The sequence below is a fragment of the Tachysurus fulvidraco genome, chromosome 7 (assembly GCF_022655615.1).
Source record: "Tachysurus fulvidraco isolate hzauxx_2018 chromosome 7, HZAU_PFXX_2.0, whole genome shotgun sequence".
In the NCBI taxonomy this organism is placed as follows: domain Eukaryota; kingdom Metazoa; phylum Chordata; class Actinopteri; order Siluriformes; family Bagridae; genus Tachysurus; species Tachysurus fulvidraco.
The window spans coordinates 5944920-5962494 of record NC_062524.1 but is presented as its reverse complement, the minus strand read 5'-3'; the positions used below and the strand labels follow the sequence as shown (position 1 = coordinate 5962494).

At 39.2% G+C, this 17575-nt stretch overlaps 2 protein-coding genes across 5 annotated transcripts in view; one reads left to right on the top strand and one right to left on the bottom strand.

Moving 5' to 3' along the window:
* polr1h (RNA polymerase I subunit H) overlaps positions 1-16514 on the top strand; it is a 28311-nt gene extending 11797 nt beyond the window's left edge. Inside the window, exons 1-5 of one of the 3 annotated variants that reach the window (XM_027133928.2) lie at positions 5099-5230; positions 13737-13858; positions 15048-15151; positions 15548-15657; positions 16262-16514. In XM_027133928.2, the coding sequence (XP_026989729.1) occupies positions 13741-13858; positions 15048-15151; positions 15548-15657; positions 16262-16286 (357 nt within the window). In that variant the 5' untranslated portion in view covers positions 5099-5230; positions 13737-13740 and the 3' untranslated portion in view covers positions 16287-16514. Of the gene's footprint in view, positions 1-5098; positions 5231-13415; positions 13559-13736; positions 13859-15047; positions 15152-15547; positions 15658-16261 lie in introns of those variants that run through there. The other 2 variants (XM_027133926.2, XM_027133927.2) reach the window with 2 other exon arrangements.
* On the bottom strand, positions 3070-13501 carry ddx39b (DEAD (Asp-Glu-Ala-Asp) box polypeptide 39B). 2 transcript variants are annotated; one of them, XM_027133924.2, is made up of 11 exons: positions 13367-13501; positions 12377-12612; positions 12149-12276; positions 11768-11860; positions 10946-11129; positions 10551-10669; positions 6187-6318; positions 5099-5208; positions 4855-4999; positions 4557-4704; positions 3070-3984 (listed from the first exon to the last, which is right to left on the bottom strand). In XM_027133924.2, the coding sequence occupies exons 1-11, from the start codon at positions 13393-13395 to the stop codon at positions 3968-3970; spliced, it is 1341 nt and encodes a 446-aa protein (XP_026989725.2). In that variant the 5' UTR covers positions 13396-13501; the 3' UTR covers positions 3070-3967. The 2 variants fall into 2 exon arrangements, with proteins under 2 accessions (XP_026989725.2, XP_026989726.2); XM_027133925.2 differs by having other exon boundaries at positions 13320-13456.
* Positions 16515-17575: the final 1061 nt, after the last annotated feature.

Below are 17575 nucleotides of genomic sequence, written 5' to 3'. Positions count from 1 at the left end.
CAATATCGTACAATTAATGCATCTTCTAGGTGTGTAATCTCAGCAGCTTGCACTTAATATCTAGATTTAAATGGAGGACTTTGAAACAAGGCAAACACTCTCAACACACACACACACACACAAAATCACCCACTTCCATTTGTTCCTCCCGTAATTTCCATTTTCACTTCTCTCTCTCATCCTGTTGACTTCCTGTTGTAAAGTTCTGTACCGCTGACACTCTTGTGATCGTTTCCTCTTATCTAGTTCATGAGTATCATAAAAAAGAAGGCAGGCTAGAATAAGACCGAATAGATAGACTTCCTTTAGTAACTAATATCAATGAAGAAGAAGCACTCAAGTGTGTAAGAAGTTAATGAATCTAAATGGGGTTTCAGAAGTGTGTCAGGTTCATTCACACATGTTTCTATCTAGCAAAGATTCTCTTTATTTCCGTTGCCTTGAGATAATATGTCGAGCAAAGCACAGGCTAGTACAGCTAGCATATGGAGAGATGTGTGTGAAACATTGTTATCTAACTGCCTATTAGGAACACTACATTTATTATCAATAGTATTTAAAGATAGCTAGCAAATGCTGTTGACGTTTTCTGCTTTTGTTTCATTCTGTAGCTTTCTAGGTCCATAGATTGTTACTTCATGCATTTTTTATTATTTTTTGTTGTTGTTAGAATTAGAATTACTCCTTATCAAAAGTATTTAGATAGCTAACAATTTCTGTTAGCCAAATACTCTTGAGGTTTCATTCATTAGCTTGCTAGGTTCATCCACGAACTATCTATCATGTTAATTAATACATGGTTCTAGCTACACAGATAGCTATCATGCAAATATTCCCTTTATTTACATTATCCTGAGAGTTTCCATTTCGAATATGTTGAGCACAATCTGCAAGAACATCAAACAGGAGGCTGAAAAGATAAGCAGTGTGTCAGCTAGTTTAGCTAGCTAAAGGGAAAATGTGTGTGAATATGTTAACTAAACAACTATTATGAATGCTACACTCCTTATCAACGGTATTTAAAAATAGCTTGCAAATGCTGTTATGCAAATTCTCTTGAGGTTTCTTTCAGTAGCTTGCTAGGTTCATTTGCTAACTATCTAGCCCATGTTAATTCATACGTGCATAAGGCTAAACATGTAGATGATAAATGAAAAATCTAAAAAAAAATTGTTTTCTGAACATTCAGACACAGTGAGTTTAACACAACAGAGCTTTCATAGAGTACAAACATCATAAAATCCACCTAGCTAATCTAGATGACTCAGCTAGCTAATGGAGAAAGGCTTTGGTTGGTGTTAACCAACAGGCTATTATAAATACTCCCATTATCATTAAGATTATTTAAAGACAGCTAACAAATGCTGTTAGCCAAATGCTGTTGGGGTTTTAGTCAGTAGTTTGCTAACTATCTAGCTGTAAACTTTAGCAGCACTTAGATACATTTGCTAGCAAACAGAGAAGTGCAGAGCTTTCATAACCTAAAACGTCAGCTTATCTGGCTAGCCGAAGCCGTGAAGCTTCGGTTTCTCTGTGGGGTTTGGAGTGTGTAATTGTGTGCAGATCATTAACAGCCTGTTTCCTTTGAAGCATTTAGAGCTGAAGATAAAGCTGATAAATTGGGTCAGGGATCTTCATCTGTCTCCACTGTCTCAACATAGCTAAACATTAGCGCTAGGTTTTAATGTATTATTCATGCTTTACTCTGTAATGGTGAACAAAAATGAAATGTGTTCACAGAATTTTTATACATAAGGACACTGTAGATACTTTAAAAGTACTATGATTTAATGAATCTTACTGAATTAAGAAGAAACATCTTTTTTTTAAGTCACATGCATTGAAATGCTTTAAGTTTTTGCATATACCAGGTTATTATGAGCCTGGGGTCAGCCATAGTACGGCACTCCTGGAGCAGGTGAGGTTAAGGGCCTTGCTCAAGGAGCCAACATCGATGTCGCAGCAGCTTGAGGGCTCGAACCCCGACCTTCTGATCAATGACCCGAAGCCTTAACCACTGAACCATCACATCCTCCCATGTATCGCTCCTTTTAAGAGATAAATTTTTTTAACCTAACAATATAACGTGATTTATTACTCTGCTCTATTTCTTAATAGGTAGACTAGAGTAAAAAACAACAACAACAACAACAAACAAAAAAAGTCACCTGTCCTTCATTGAGACTGACAGGTCCTGAGGTAAAACCTGCCTCAGACGCCACAATTTGCATCTAAAAGGGAAAGTTGTAGCTCAGTGGTTAAGGTGTTGGACTACTGATTGAAAAGCCACCAAACTGCCATGTCGATTAATTTCGATTCAAAGGTAAATCACATGGATTATAATAACATGCTCATAATCTTAACACTTTTATCGCTGTTATAGCAACAGCTAATAATCACTCTCCAAAATCTTATTAATCGAAATAATTAAAATGTTATGTATAAACATAGGGGGCACGGTGGCTTAGTGGTTAGCACGTTTGCCTCACACCTCCAGGGTCGGAGTTTGATTCCCGCCTCCGCCTTGTGTGCGTGGAGACATGCATGGTAGGTTTATTACAGGCTCCCTGTGACCTGAGAAGTTCGGATAAGCGGGAATGAATGAATGTATAAACATGTTGATATGGAAAAAATTTCTGTGATTATCTTTGTTTAAGAATTTTGGAAGGAGTTTCCCCGTGTCAGTGCTTTGTAACCAAACATTTCCTGCCACAGTAAGAGACTTCAAGATGGCTTGTGCTTTCAGATATCTCTGTAATCTTGGACAAAATAGGTGGAACTGATGAGGAAACAGCTGTTTATAGCTACTTTAACAGTGATAAGTACCTCGTTTTGCAAACATAAACTAACGATGTGTATTTTTTTAATAACTTAAAAAAAACTGTAATCTTTGGCAAATTTCTGTGATGTAAAAGGAAAAACACTTCAGTACTTGGTACTGAAGAATAATGGACTACAAAGCAGTAACAGTGAACATTTTCTGCATATAACACAACATAAAGTGTTTTATTCCTCATTTAAGACACCAAAGACAGATAGAACCAGAAGAAACCTCACTGACACGACAGCTGCTTGTGTTTTGTGTTTAATTATGAAATTCAGTCTTGAATTCTGAATACTGGTAAAGCACAATGAGAAGTACCAAAATGTCCTAAAGGTGCATTATGTAGGAAAAACATTAGGAATGCTCGCTCTGTCTCTCTTTTTCTTTTAAACTGCTGAAAAGAAAATTCGTACATGTTAATACTTATTATTATTCGTACAGGTTAATACTTATCGTACAGGTTAATAGGTTTGCGACTACAACCGGTTCTGAAATATAAAAAGGAAAACTCAAACCTAATGCACCTTTACTGTACAGTGTCTCAGTACTAATAATAATTCAATACAATATTGCATACAATTAGTTTAAACACAAAAGTAGCTGTAAATAAACAAACAATGTGTTATTTTTCCCCAAAAAGCACTAAACACAAAAGGACAGTTAACTTATCAGACACATTATCACTCCGTGTCCATCATGCCTTTATTATAGAACTACTATCACAGCTTACTATTCGACTGGTTTACACGGATGCTTCGTCTATCAAAAAACAACGGAGTTCGATCAAACACATGAACAAAAACCAACCAACCACTGCACTCGAATTAAAAAAAAAAAAAAAAAAAAGCCAGTGAGACTTTTTGAAAAGGTAAATAAAATCCCTAACAAGCACACTACAAAATCCTGGCTCTATAATTTAAAATAAACAAAGTTTTTTTTATTTAAATATACATAAGCATCAGAGGCAGGAACAACCCGTGTGCTGAATGTATGAGTGTTGGATTACTAGAACTAGAGACTTTTTTTTTTCCTGCTTTTACATTCTCACGCCACTTCAGTCTGTGTGAAATGCGGGCTACGGAGTGCTGCTCCTCCCAGACGTCCTCGAAAAGAAAGGCTCGCCGTCTCTCCTCGGTGTCCGCTTTACCGCGTCTGCTCGACTGGGTCAGAGAAAAAAAACGTTTTGTATGTTAGTTCGAGTTTTACCATCAATAAACACATAAATCTACATCTAAAGGCACCGGCAGGAATCTGCTTTACAAAATGATTTACCAAAGGGGCAGAAAAACATCACATCCTCATGACTGATTTTAATTATTCGCTCTGTGATCACTTGCTAAAGTTTTCTGTTGATGTATTGGAGCTCAGGGCTGTAGATGCTGAGCATGCTGTATTGAATTGTTTTGGTATGGTGGGTCTTTGTGACGAATCACAAAAAGGTCAGAGGTGAGAACACTCGCTGCTCTTTTATCTCTCCAGGCCGGCTGCTTTCTTATCTCCTCCTCGCTCTCTTTCTCTTTACTTAAGCTTCATAAGCTGGCGAGAAAACAAAATCTGGAGAGTCTCCAAGTGCACTAATAAACGCGGAGAATCCGAAGCTGCAGCCCAGTCTGCTGTATATTTCCACATCTTTTAGTCCCTTGGGATTTCACAGGACTCACATCTTGATTCAAAACGTCACCTCAGTCACACTCACAGCTGTTCAGAAAGGAGCAGGTAGTGCAGCACTTACTGTAAGACGAGATGTCGATCTCCTCTGGAAGCTCAGTGATGTTCACCTCGAATCTGTCCTGAACGTCATTCAGCGTCCGGGCGTCGCTTTCGTCCGACACAAACGTGATGGCTAGACCTTTTGTGCCAAACCTGCCCGCTCTAGCCACCTAAGAAAATATCGGAGAGCCGGGATGTTATAGTCGTTCTAAAGACTGTATGTATAGTGTAACATGATAATAACTGTTTGTGTTACCGAATATGTCACGTTACTAAATATAACGATCCTATCACTAATTACTAAGCCAGCGCTGACCAACCCTGTGCAGGTACGTGTCCGAATCCTCAGGCATGTCGTAGTTAAAGGCGATGTTGACTCTTTCGATGTCCATTCCTCTGCCGAACAGGTTAGTAGCTACGAGGATGCGTCTCTGAAAGTCTTTAAACTGCTGATATCGAGCGAGCCTGCGGTTAATGGACGGAAAGCGTTGGATTACTGCTGGGGAAATGACAGTGATGAAGCACAGCCATGTGTTAGTGAGTGTTTGTGAGGCGGTGTCGTACCTCTCCTCCTGAGGCATCGCTCTGTGGATGGCGATGGCCGGGAAGTTCTGCTCCACCAGCAGCTGAGCGAGAGCGATGCAGCGCTGCACTGACTTCACAAAGATCACCACCTGCAACAGCCACAACACACAAGTAAGCTTTATCTGTAATAACGTATAATAATAAGTACAAGAACCACTTCATTTATACCGAGGCTTTATTACACCCAAGGAGACCTGACTAGAAATGATCAAATTAAATAAATAAATGAAAGACTAGAGCAAATAATTAAATTATTAATAAAGTAATAACAGAAACTAGAATTCCTGCAATTGGCCAGTCTGAATCACAACCAAGCTTATTAACTAATACTTTATAGGGTTAATGTTGCACTGTGTATTGTTTAAAGGTATTCACACCCTGAAATAATCATATAACGGAAAATAAAGCTGCTTTGCGTTCATAAGAAACAATCATCTTATAGGTTGAAAGCTGTTGAAGGAGCCGTCTGTAATCTTTAACAGTCATTCTGTGATAATCGCATACAATCAGAGAAAACACTCAAAAAATGATTACAAAATGCCACGGAAATGGACTTGTTTATTTTAAGCATTGTATTTACATTTTTTTCTGGGCCAGAAAATTAGCTCCGCCCCCAACCGATATACAGCCATATTTACAGAACCCAAGCTAGGCTTTTATTTATTTATGAACTTATGTTTATTAAGTTAACATTTAACTTGTATTTCTTTAAAACATAGATATAAATATAGCTGCATAAACAGAAACATTTATCAGTATAGTTTCCTGCATGAAGAATTGCGATGACTAACATTATTTGCTAGTTTTATTGTCGTTACTTATACAACACTAACTTATAAGACTGTAATTATTAAAAACTTTTGTGTCGTTAAAATCTTGTACTTGAATTTACACGGATATCGACCACGTTTGTACGGATGTGCGGTTTCAGCGGAGTGGGTGAGGATAGAGGACAGACTTCTCTATAATCTAGAATAATTTGTGGACTAAGATGTGCAGGGGAAATAAAACTCAGGATTAGGAAATAGTGATTTAAAAGCCCGGTTCTTGAGCATACGCTGAGATACCTGATTGAACTCCAGCACGTCCAGCAGATCAAACAGTTTCCTGTTCTTCTCGTTGTCCTTCAGCTTGACGTAGTACTGCTGCAGGCCATGCAGGGTCAGCTTGGTCTCGTCATCCACAAATATTTCCATGGGCTTTAGTGAACGAGGAGGCGTCGAGGTGCAGGAGGATGGGGGGAAGGAGCAGGTAGAGGGTGTAAGGGCACAGACAGGAAGTGGAATTTTATACGGTGGGGTTTATGAGGGTCAAGACAAGGATGTTGGAGAGAAAGGGTGTGAGGTGTAGAACAGGGTGAGTGACACAGGAAGAAGAGAAGCAGGAGGGGGAAACAAAAAAGGATGGGGGTTAGACACACCCTCCCTACCCCCTCCCTCACAGTAATACATATAAGCTCCTATACATCTTCTAAATATATGATTAAATGCTATACACTTTACTCATACTAGCGTAAAAAGAACACTACAGTGTGTACAATCTCAAGCCCTTTTCTGATCTACACGCGGTCCGGGTCACATGTACCGTAGAAAATCCTGCAGTGTGAAGGAGACGCCAGAAACGAGATGCTGACATCATGTCTGAGAGAAGAGCTGAGCTGAGAGTTTGTTTTGATCTGAAATCAGGAAATTGTGCTAAAGATCGCAGGTCCGTGTGAATAATCCAAACCTTTGTGGAGATTTATTCTAAGGAAATATTTAAATATTATATATATATATTTAAATCAGTGATTTTTGTCAATATATCTGCGATCACACATTATCAGCACAAGTGTGTAGAATCTGGTAGTGCAGCCCAGGCATTTATTGAATTAGAACTAATATACACAGCCAGCAAATAAATAAATAAATAGATAAATAAATATATATATGTAAATGCTCTAAAGTCTTTTAACATGCTACGTGCCTTACAACAGATACCAGGCCTATTTACTGTCTCTTTCATCTATGGGCTTAATTTCAGTGCTGTTATAAGATTATTACAGTACAAGATTGTACCATTAAAACTTAGTCCGAATTCTGACGTCTCCAGGTCCGATTACACGATCCTGCCGTTAAAGAAAACTGTTTCGTTTACATTATCAATCGGAGTGGTTTGACGGTTATAAATAAGGATCTGCATGTGTTTCATTTACGGTTGATCGTCTCCTTTATTTGTAGCCATCGTCTGAGAATACTCTACAATTTTGCTATTGGCCTCTTTAATTTCAGGGCCTTAACAGGAAAGTGTCACGCTGCCAAAACTCTGGTCGCAGAGTTTACATCGTACGAGTGCCGGGTAAAGATTTCCCTTCAGGGTCCGAGAATGATTCCTCACTCCTAAAGCTTTAGATCGTTCCTGGAACACTTGATCATCATTTCTTGTATTCTTACAGTTTACTACTAATAATTAAACTCTACCAAACAGGAAGAGGAATCATTTGTTACTCGAATGTGTAACATTTAACGACGAGTAAACAGAATATTAGACCAAGCAGAGAACCGGATAGTGGACAGAGGAGACGCTCGTCTCACAGCCGCTCTGCGGTCTACACCGTTCACTCCACTTACCTGGAGACAGCTTACAGATTAATCGGTGCGGTCACTGAACCCTAAGCACTCCTTAAACGCTGACATGAGTGCAGCTGTTCTGTCTGTGGCCTCGTCTAAATATCATATCTAGGTACGTTCAGTCAGCATTCGCTCGATCGGAGATCAAGTTAAAACTGGAGGTCTGACTCATCTTTTCTGTCTGCAGCATGATATATACTGTGTGTGTGCATGTGGTGTCTTGCTGGTGTGTATATATATACACACGTGTGTGTGTGTGTTAATTAATAAACAGAAAGCTCTGTAAGAAGCTCTGTTCAATGCACAGCTCGGGACAGAAAAGTTTCATTTACGATTTTTCCTCTAAATACAGTCGATCAGCCAAGACGTGACATTTGGGTTTTCAGCCTTGTGGGCTAATGTAGCTAACAAGTAATGGGAAACTGTCACAGAGATGTGCTTTAGTGCACCGGCTCTGTCCCATACGGCACCATAAGCCCTACGGTCCCCCTCCAATTTCACACATGAGGTGCAAATCTGTAGTGCGTGAGCGATCTAGGCATTTCCTCGAGACTTCATTACATTCCGGTCGTGTTCAGCGCGGTGCTTCAACAACGTGGTTTGTCACTCAGTGCTTGTCACAGGCTGGTGCGGGTCATTACTCGCTCAAGCGCGTGTGCTGACGAAATGGGGAATAAAGGTAACGGTTGTGAAGGGACTACCGAAAAGACGTTAAAAGTTAGTTTTCCCTTCAGAGAAATATGAGGTTTTACAGGAAGCAGTAGCTTGTAAAACAAGGCAAACTGAACAAAAGGTTTACATCGAGATAACTGATCACACTCGGTTTAATGAATAGATGGGAGACGTTTCTCTAACGCTGCTTGATAAGTTCCATTAATGATGAAGGGCAGTTATTGGAATATATATATTTTTCCTGTGGTTTTGCTTTCATCTTGCCATTTTGAGACAACAAGAGTCGCATAATGAACATTTATGAACACGATAGCTTCACAACCATCAAGAGAGCAAAACTTGTCTTAACCTCTCTCTCTCTCTCTCTCTCTCTCTCTTACATTTACAGCATTTAGCAGACGCCATTAACCAGAGTGACTTACATTTTATACAACTGAGCAATTAAAGGGTTAAAGGCATCTCTTGGTGGTTGTTGTGGCATTGGGGGCAGATTAGCTGGTGGTTGGGAGTTATATAAGCAGATCTATAAAGATTTGGGATGATTTGCTTGTGATTAGGCTAACACGACTGACCTTAAACACCTGATGGAAACTGCCCAGTATTTTTGTTAGCTAACCTGAGAACATGGCTAATGCCTTTAATGAAATAACAGTCAGGTGGCTCGCTATCAGACTTTGCTTCAGGTTTACGAAATATAATAACGAGCTGCGCTCGGTCTTATTTACATGATATGATGGCAGAACAAGCTAGCAGGGTACAAAACTTAGCCTACTGTCCACCACTGGAGGAGTTAACATGATCTAAGCTAAGCACTTAGCTGGAAATGTAAAAGTGGACAGTTTGTTGTTATTTACATTAATAGCCTTCATGTGTAGACGCTGAATGGGTTTTGGCTGATTGACTAAAAGTGTGAAAGGTTTTTCCAAACCATTTCTTTAGATGTTCAAGAGATGAAAGTGTTTCTGTTGTTTGTTTGTTTGTTTTTTCAGTAATGAGAGGAACGCTGTGAAATCAGACGTGTTCCTGCGGGGTTTCTGACTCGCTCGCAGTCACCTCAGCTTTCTTTGCTGCATCTCGCAGAAAGTTACAGTTTGTTTTGTCTGTTTGTTTCTATCTTCATTTCTCCAGACTAAATAAAGAACTCTTTAGAGATTGTGTGTGTGTGTGTGTGTGAGAGAGAGAGAGAGAGATGGAAGGATATCATGGTGCGTGATGCCTCTTTGCATGACGTGGTTCACACTTGTCTGTCGTTGGTTCTTCGTGGTGAACATTTCCACAGCAGAAGGTTCCTCACTTCGTCACTTATTTTGAAGAGTCTGTGCCGACTTTCATCCTTCCTGCTCCGCCTCTCACACTTTCTTCTCTTTTTCGAGATGAGTTTGTCGCTTCTTTTAGCACAGACGAAGCGGGCGTGCCCAGAGCGTGGCTCGATGAAGCGGTCCGTCTTCTTGCAGGAAATTGCACACGGGCCGGTTTTAATACTCGGCTGACGTCAGCCGATTTAATTACAAAGTCGTTTTTCTTAAAAAAGGGGGAATTGACTACGAGGTCCCTGGAGCTTTTTGTTTATTTTGGGTGTATTTCCCGTTTTATGTAATTGGCGCTCGTGCAGGTCCGCTGAGGGCCTCGTTTTAAAGAAAGAGCCAGAGGATTTGTGAAGCACTAAGCTCACTGCCAGGCTGGCCAGCATTAAACCGCAGCAACAGATTGCCCTAATGTGCTTTGAAGAGCCCAATAATTGCAGTTTCCTTTGAGTTTCCATTCAAAGCAGCACAATATGCTATGTTCTAATTGAAGCCTAATTCTGAGAGCTTGGTATGTCTCAAACAGCAGTATGTCTCCTAAACTTTTCTCAGAAGCCGCATGAGAAGGTTTCTGGACAGGAAGTGAGGGTCTACTGAGCTGAGCTAATACTGCCAGGTGACTTGTTCCAACTAAAAAAAACTAGCACTAGCTGCGAAATAAGGGATTAAATCTGCTAGTTATCACCTGTGCTATAGAGCTAGCGAGAGATGAACAGAGCGTTGTGTGCCGTACAGCTTCTCTCTAACTTAACTACACGGCTGCAGTATGGCTCCTGTACTAACGCTAGGACGGAGTCTGTTGCTAAGGAGTGGTTGCCATGGTGGAGTGAGAGGAGGTGTAATTACATCTTGCATGAACTTTCGGCAGACGGGACGGATTTCTTTGCTCAAGGTGGCGCTGAACATCATGACCTGCTTCTCGTGTGGGGTCATGCGGAAAATCTCCTGGACGTCACGTCTCATGTCTAAAAAATAAAACGATGATGAATATTGGCTGAGACATTGTGTTTGAATGTGTGGATAAAGCTAAACAAACTGCTTCGGCTTTCTCCTCTTCGTGACAGTAAACAACACATCTTCACCGTCTCCCTCTGAATGCCGCCTCCCTCTGAACAACACTTCCTTTTAAACATCACATCGTCAAATCCTCTAAAAACTGCCCACCCCAAAACACATTGTACTGAAGCTCTTTTCATATTGCAACGTTTGTGACAGTGTTTTTATTTCTAAAAGGCCCTCACCAAGCTGTTCCAGCATCTTGTCACACTCGTCCAGGATGAAGTGTTTGATGTGACGCAGGTTGAGACTCTTGTTGCGTGACAGGGCCAAGATACGGCCAGGCGTTCCGACCACTATGTGAGGACTCTCTCTCTTTAGTGTCTCCTCGTCCTTCTTTATAGGCAAACCACCAAAGAACACTGCCACCTGAGGGGGAGAGAGGGGGGGGGGAGGAAGATAGAGGGAGGGGGGGAGAGAGAGAGAGAAGAGAGAAATAAGGAGAGAGAGGAAGAACTACGAGATTATTGTATAATATATCCATAGAATAGTATATCATTAGGCATAGATCTCGATTCGATCCCATCTAATCTCCTAATCACTCCTTGATCCTCTCTCTCTCTCCCTCTCTTCTTCCTATCTCCTCTCTCTCTCCTTCTCTCCCCTTCTCTCTCGCTCTCTGCCTCTCTCTCTTCTCGCTCTCTCTTCTTCCTCCTCTCTCTCTCTACTCTCTCTCTCTATTCTCTCTCTCTCTCATCCCCCCTCTCTCTTCTCTCTCTCTCTCTCTCGCTCTCTCACACATCCCCCCTCTCTCTCTCTCTCTCTCTCTCTCTCTCTCTCTCTCTCTCTCTCTTCTCTCTATTTACCTTAAGCAAACAACAAAAAAACCCCACAAGAACAGCATTATTACTTATTACTTCTTGGCTAATCCACTAATTTATATTATTGTGTGCATTACTTTTTTTTCTATCTTTACAAAAAATTGCATAGTATACTGAGTACAGTCCTTTATTATTATTATTATTATTATTATTATTATTATTATTAGGTAAAAGATATGTTCAGACCTTTATAGCTGGCATGTACTTGGAGAAACGTTCGTACTCTTTGCTGATCTGGAAAGCCAGCTCTCGGGTATGACACATCACCAGCACTGACACCTGGGAAAGAGAAATTATTCACCTCGTAGTTATTATTAGGAATTTCACATAGATGTCAAAGTATTTACAAATAAAAAAGGTGTACATGTTTCTATGAAACCTTTAAATCTGTTACCAAAAGGAGTCACATAATTAGCTGAATGGAGTTCAATATAAGTGTCCTATCATACCACCACCACCACCACCACCACGATGGTGTAGAGAGTTTGGTCTTACTCATCCACTGACTTTAGACCATATTGTTTAATATTAACTTTAATGGTGATGTTGGAGTTTTCAGCACATTACCTGGCCAGTCACTGGCTCCAGCTGCTGGAGTGTCGCCAAGACAAAGACGGCCGTCTTCCCCATACCCGACTTGGCCTGGCACAACACATCCATGCCCAAGATGGCTTGTGGAATGCACTCATGCTGAACTGATAGAAAATAGAAAGAACGTCCAACGTGGAAATACACTGTATGACTATTATTCCAAGTGAATTCACACATCTTTTACTACTATTTCATGCTAATCACCCTCAGACGGATGCTCGAAGCCGCAGTCCACGATGGCCCTGAGGAGCTCGGGCTTTAACAGGAAGTCCCTGAAACCTGAGGAGTGGATGGAAACATAGGATCCTTTGAGTCCTTCTTTTCTCAAGGCCACAGTACTGCCGTCTCCAGCGAGCACTCCGTCCCCGACACCTCCTGTCGCATCCACCTCATCCTCCTCATAGTCTAACAGCTCGTTGTCCACATCGTTCTCCGTCATTCTGGTGAAAAAAGAAAGAAAGAAAAAAAAACACAGAACAGAATCGTTTAGCATTTAAAGCTAAGCTACATCAGCTTATTAAAAACAGACTGAAATTTGTGTGTTAGAGGAGGAAATACACTGAAATGACCTCATGAGAAACTAATCTGTGAGAACTGTTATTGCCTGCTGATTTTTTTTTAATTTTAAAATAGATGTTAACATCTTAAAATCAATTAGAAATGTTGTCTTAAAAACTTATATAGTGCATTTTTCAGGCTGGATGTCAACAGACACAGTTAAAGAAATAATTTAAATAAATAGATAAATTAATTAATAATAATAATAATAATAATAATGAATCATAAAAATCTTAAAATGTATTAAAGAACAGTTAGGCAAACATTTTAGCAGATAAAAATAATAAATAATAATAACACTAATAATAATAATAATAATAATAATAATAATAACAATAAATCCTAAAAATCTTAAAATGTATTAAAGTACAGTTAAACATTTTAGCAGATAATAATAATAAAAAACCTGATAATAATAATAATAATAATAATAATAATAATAATAATAATAATAATAATAATAAGACACATGACTAGCATTGCTAGCTCGCGTTACTATTATGACTTCCCCACCTTAAAAAAAACCGACCGTAAAAACAACATTTATATATAAATCCCGTTTTTATTTCACAAACACACAAATACTTACTTCTAATTTACTCTGAGCAACAATTAATTTCAGGAATTTCACTTCACCTGCTGTTTACTGTCTTTACCGTCGTCATTTGCGTGCGACACACGTGTCAAAAGCCCCAAAACAGAGGATGTCCTGTGTATCGCCTGAATAAAACCCGAGTTTGTGAATCTTTTTTTTTTTGTGTGTGTGTTTGTTGTTACTTTTTTTTCAGGATCTGATTCAACGACGTTAGAATCCGTCAGAAAATAATCGTAAGTGAAACTTTGACGTAGTTAAATCCACGAAACGAGGACTGTGGAAGCTGAACACGCACCCACGTGTTTGTGTTACTGTTGTTTTTAGGGGCTTGGTTCACTGCTTGACAGTTTTTACACATAATTTACACAGATTTTCCTGTTTAAAACGGTTTGTTTTTCGTCCTGTTATTAGAGGGATGTCGTGTTTCAGTGGAGATATAAACTTCTGCCCAGAATGCGGTAACATCCTTCCTATCCCTGGGCTTCGTGATTTTATTACTTGTCCTCGATGCGCCTTCAACATCCCTGTCCAAGGTGAGAAATCATCTCATTCTTCCTCACATTACTGCTGATACAATACAACACCAGACTAAACTTTTAACCTGGCTCATCTGAGCTATTTAACTCTTTTTTTTTTATCATGAATGAAATTGAAAGGATTAGAGATTAGGTCTGGAGTGTATTATTTTGTGTGGGGGAAAAACAACAAAAAACAATGTGATATGGGGGGGGGGGGTGTGTGATTAATATTTCAGCACTAGATGGCGCAATATTGTAAATTCAGGAACTTCAAGATTAAAAGTGAAAAGCCAAGAAGCTTTTATTGTCATTTCAACCATATATAGCTGTTGCAGTACATGGTGACATGAGACAACGTTTCTCCAGGATCATGGTGACACATAACACAAAGACAGAGCTATAAGGACTTATTAAGTTAGTCCTAGATATAGATCACATAAAGTGCAAACAGTGCAGGACAAGACAGTGCAGGACAACAGACAAAAAAAGACAGTGCAGGACAACAGACAAAAAAAAGACAGTGCAGGACAAAAGACAAAAAAAGACAGTGCAGGACAAAAGACAAAAAAAAGACAGTGCAGGACAAAAGACAAAAAAAAGACAGTGCAGGACAAAAGACAAAAAAAGACAGTGCAGGACAAAAGACAAAAAAAAAACAGTGCAGGACAAAAGACAAAAAAAAGACAGTGCAGGACCAAAAGACAGGGCAGGACAAAAGACAAAAAAAGACAGGGCAGTTATAAAGACGTTATATGGGATAAAGATATCATGCATTCAAAACAAATATAATTTGGACAACGGCTTTTTTTCTTTTCTTTTTTTTCTTTTTTTTTCTTTTCTTTTTTTTTTACAAACCTTGTCAGAAAGGCTTACTGGGGATCTATAGTTCACATCTAGGGTCTAGAGGTGAAATCACACAAGTGGGAGGATTTTATTTCATTCAGGGGATTTGGTGTGATCGTGTTGTCTGACGAGAGGCTCACAGGACAAGAAAAAAATAGCGTTTACTCACGTGAATGTGAAGAAATGCTCATTTATTCATCTTTAGTAACTGGCTGGTCAGGGTCACCGTGTTTAGTTTTGTTTTTCAAATATCTAGATTTGTTAGAAAATATCATGGGATTAAAAAAAAGATGATGATGATATTAATGATACCATCCTAAATGTTTAAACGTGGCACATAAAACCTTTCTTTTCTCCTCAGAACTCTCAGGGCACGTGATCAAGTCATCAGTGGTGTTTAATTCGCTGGAGAAGAGTTCGTCTGCTGTAGAGAGTGAGGAAGACTCCGAGCTAAAAGGCCCGGTGGTGAGTTTGTGCGGATTAGCTGATAGATTCAAGACAAATGTCAGATCTTTATTCAGGACCAAGTACAAAGCATTAGATTCTGGATTAGATTCAGCTGCTTAACATAGATGAATATTTATTGTAATTATATTTTGCACAGCATACATTACTCTAAAATTGCACACATCAGCACTTTAGCCATACTGTTCTGCCACAAATGTCTATTCATATATTATATTTGATATATTTTCCTCCTGTTTAGCTCATTTCTATCTTTAATTCATTTCTTAGTTCATTTTGATTCTAATTTTATGACACGGACATTTGATCGCGGCCAATCTGTATTTGAATATCGACGCTCTCGACACGCGAGCACTTAGATCACGACGTCTGAATTGTCTTCATGTTACCGAACAGGTTGACAGGAGGTGTTCACGCTGCAATAAAGAAGGAATGGTTTACCACACGAGACAAATGAGATCTGCTGATGAAGGCCAGACGGTGTTTTTCACATGCATACACTGCAGGTAATGTTTCCTATGATGCATAATAAAACCCCTAATGACCGGCTGCATTAGTTTATCTGAAGTGCAGGATGGAGCAGGTTACTTTCCAGGAAATGATCCACTAAAGTTATTACACTGAGATTTGAAATGAAAGCCTATATAAAAACCTTTCTAAAATATAGTGACTCTGTGCTAAACATGAATTTCTCTATGGAGTATTTCCCCAGAGAATATAATCACGCTCGGCTGACGTTAATTACTAAATAATAATACATGATTATTTATCTCTTATTTTGTACAACATCTGGAATCTCGTCAGAAACGTAAGGAACTAACGGACCTCCTGTAGGACAAAACGTAGCCCATGAGGTTTTAGAATTAGTTTTATGCTTTTTTTTTTTACACAAACTGCTTTCTAAAAGTGCATTAATAATAGCAAAAAAATCAATAATTTTGGAAAAAAGCTAGATAAAAATCTCATGAGGTAAATGAGAGAAGCATCAGATACAAAAACAATTACGAGTGGAGTAATAAATGTAATTTGCATAATTATATTTATGTATGTTTATAATTGTTCAACAGAAAATGACTAATTTCTCATCTTATTTGCCGTTTTCCACAACAGATACCAGGAAAAGGAGGATTCGTGAGAGGACAGGAGAGGAGGGGAGAGAAGACGAGAGGGGGGGGGAGGGGGAACAGGAGAGGGGAGAGGAGAAGAGAGGAGAGGGGAGAGGAGGGGTAGAACAAAATTCATTTGTTTGACAACAAAGTATAATATAATATCTCTGTCTTTCGACTCGACTAGACTGTTTTTACATCACGCTTACACTGTTTGCATTTTTATTTAAATAATAAACAGATTTTAAGACAGAAAACGAGTGTACACTTTTTATTACTGGTACGTGATGTCGAATTCTGCATATTCAGTAGATGTACAGGAGCTGAGAGAGCAGATCAGGTCAAATCTCAGAAATTAAATTAACACACTTGGTCAAACGGTATCAGTTTTGTAAAAATAATAATTGCATTTATTAATCAGTTATAATAACGAATGAGGAAAAAAGAATAATCTTTAATCTGATGAAGCTTTGTGTAAGGAGGCGTTACAGAACGTTTCATGGAACGAGTCTCCGTTGTGACAGGAGGACACTTTGTAGTGTGGTGAAGTGATTTGTGGTGTCTTGGTAACGACACGTACTTTTAATATTCATTTATTCATTTTTCTACCGCTTATCCGAACTTCTTGCGTCACGGGGAGTCTGTGCCTATCTCAGGCGTCATCGGGCATCAAGGCAGGATACACCCTGGACGGAGTACCAACCCATCACAGGGCACACACACACTCTCATTCACTCACACACTCACACACTACGGACAATTTTCCAGAGATGCCAATCAACCTACCATGCATGTCTTTGGCCCGGGGGAGGAAACCCCCGAGGCACGGGGAGAACATGCAAACTCCACACACACAAGGCGGAGGCGGGAATCGAACCCCAAACATGGAGGTGTGAGGCGAATGTGACTTTTAATATTATTTTCATTATTATTATTAGTTTCTTAGTAACTGCAGGAGACAAAAAGGTGCAGAAAACTGTTTCTAGCTGAAGCGATAAAGGGCTTTATAACCTCAGATGTAATGCTAAGTTCATAAACGAAAATAAAAGTACAATTTAATTTTAAATAACAGATTGCCGACGAATAAAACACTTCAGTTCCTGCTGTTTGTTACTGGAAAATATTCAATGTTGTCATGGTAACAAACTCCACTTCATCCCACCACTGTTTTTTTTATTACAGCGAGACATTAATGGCTTTATTTCTTACATAACACATTAAATCTAAAAGTTGCTGGATGTAGGTTTTATAATTACAATGATTAAAATCATAATACTTGTTGTTGGGTTTTTTTTGGACTATAAAACAACATGAACAG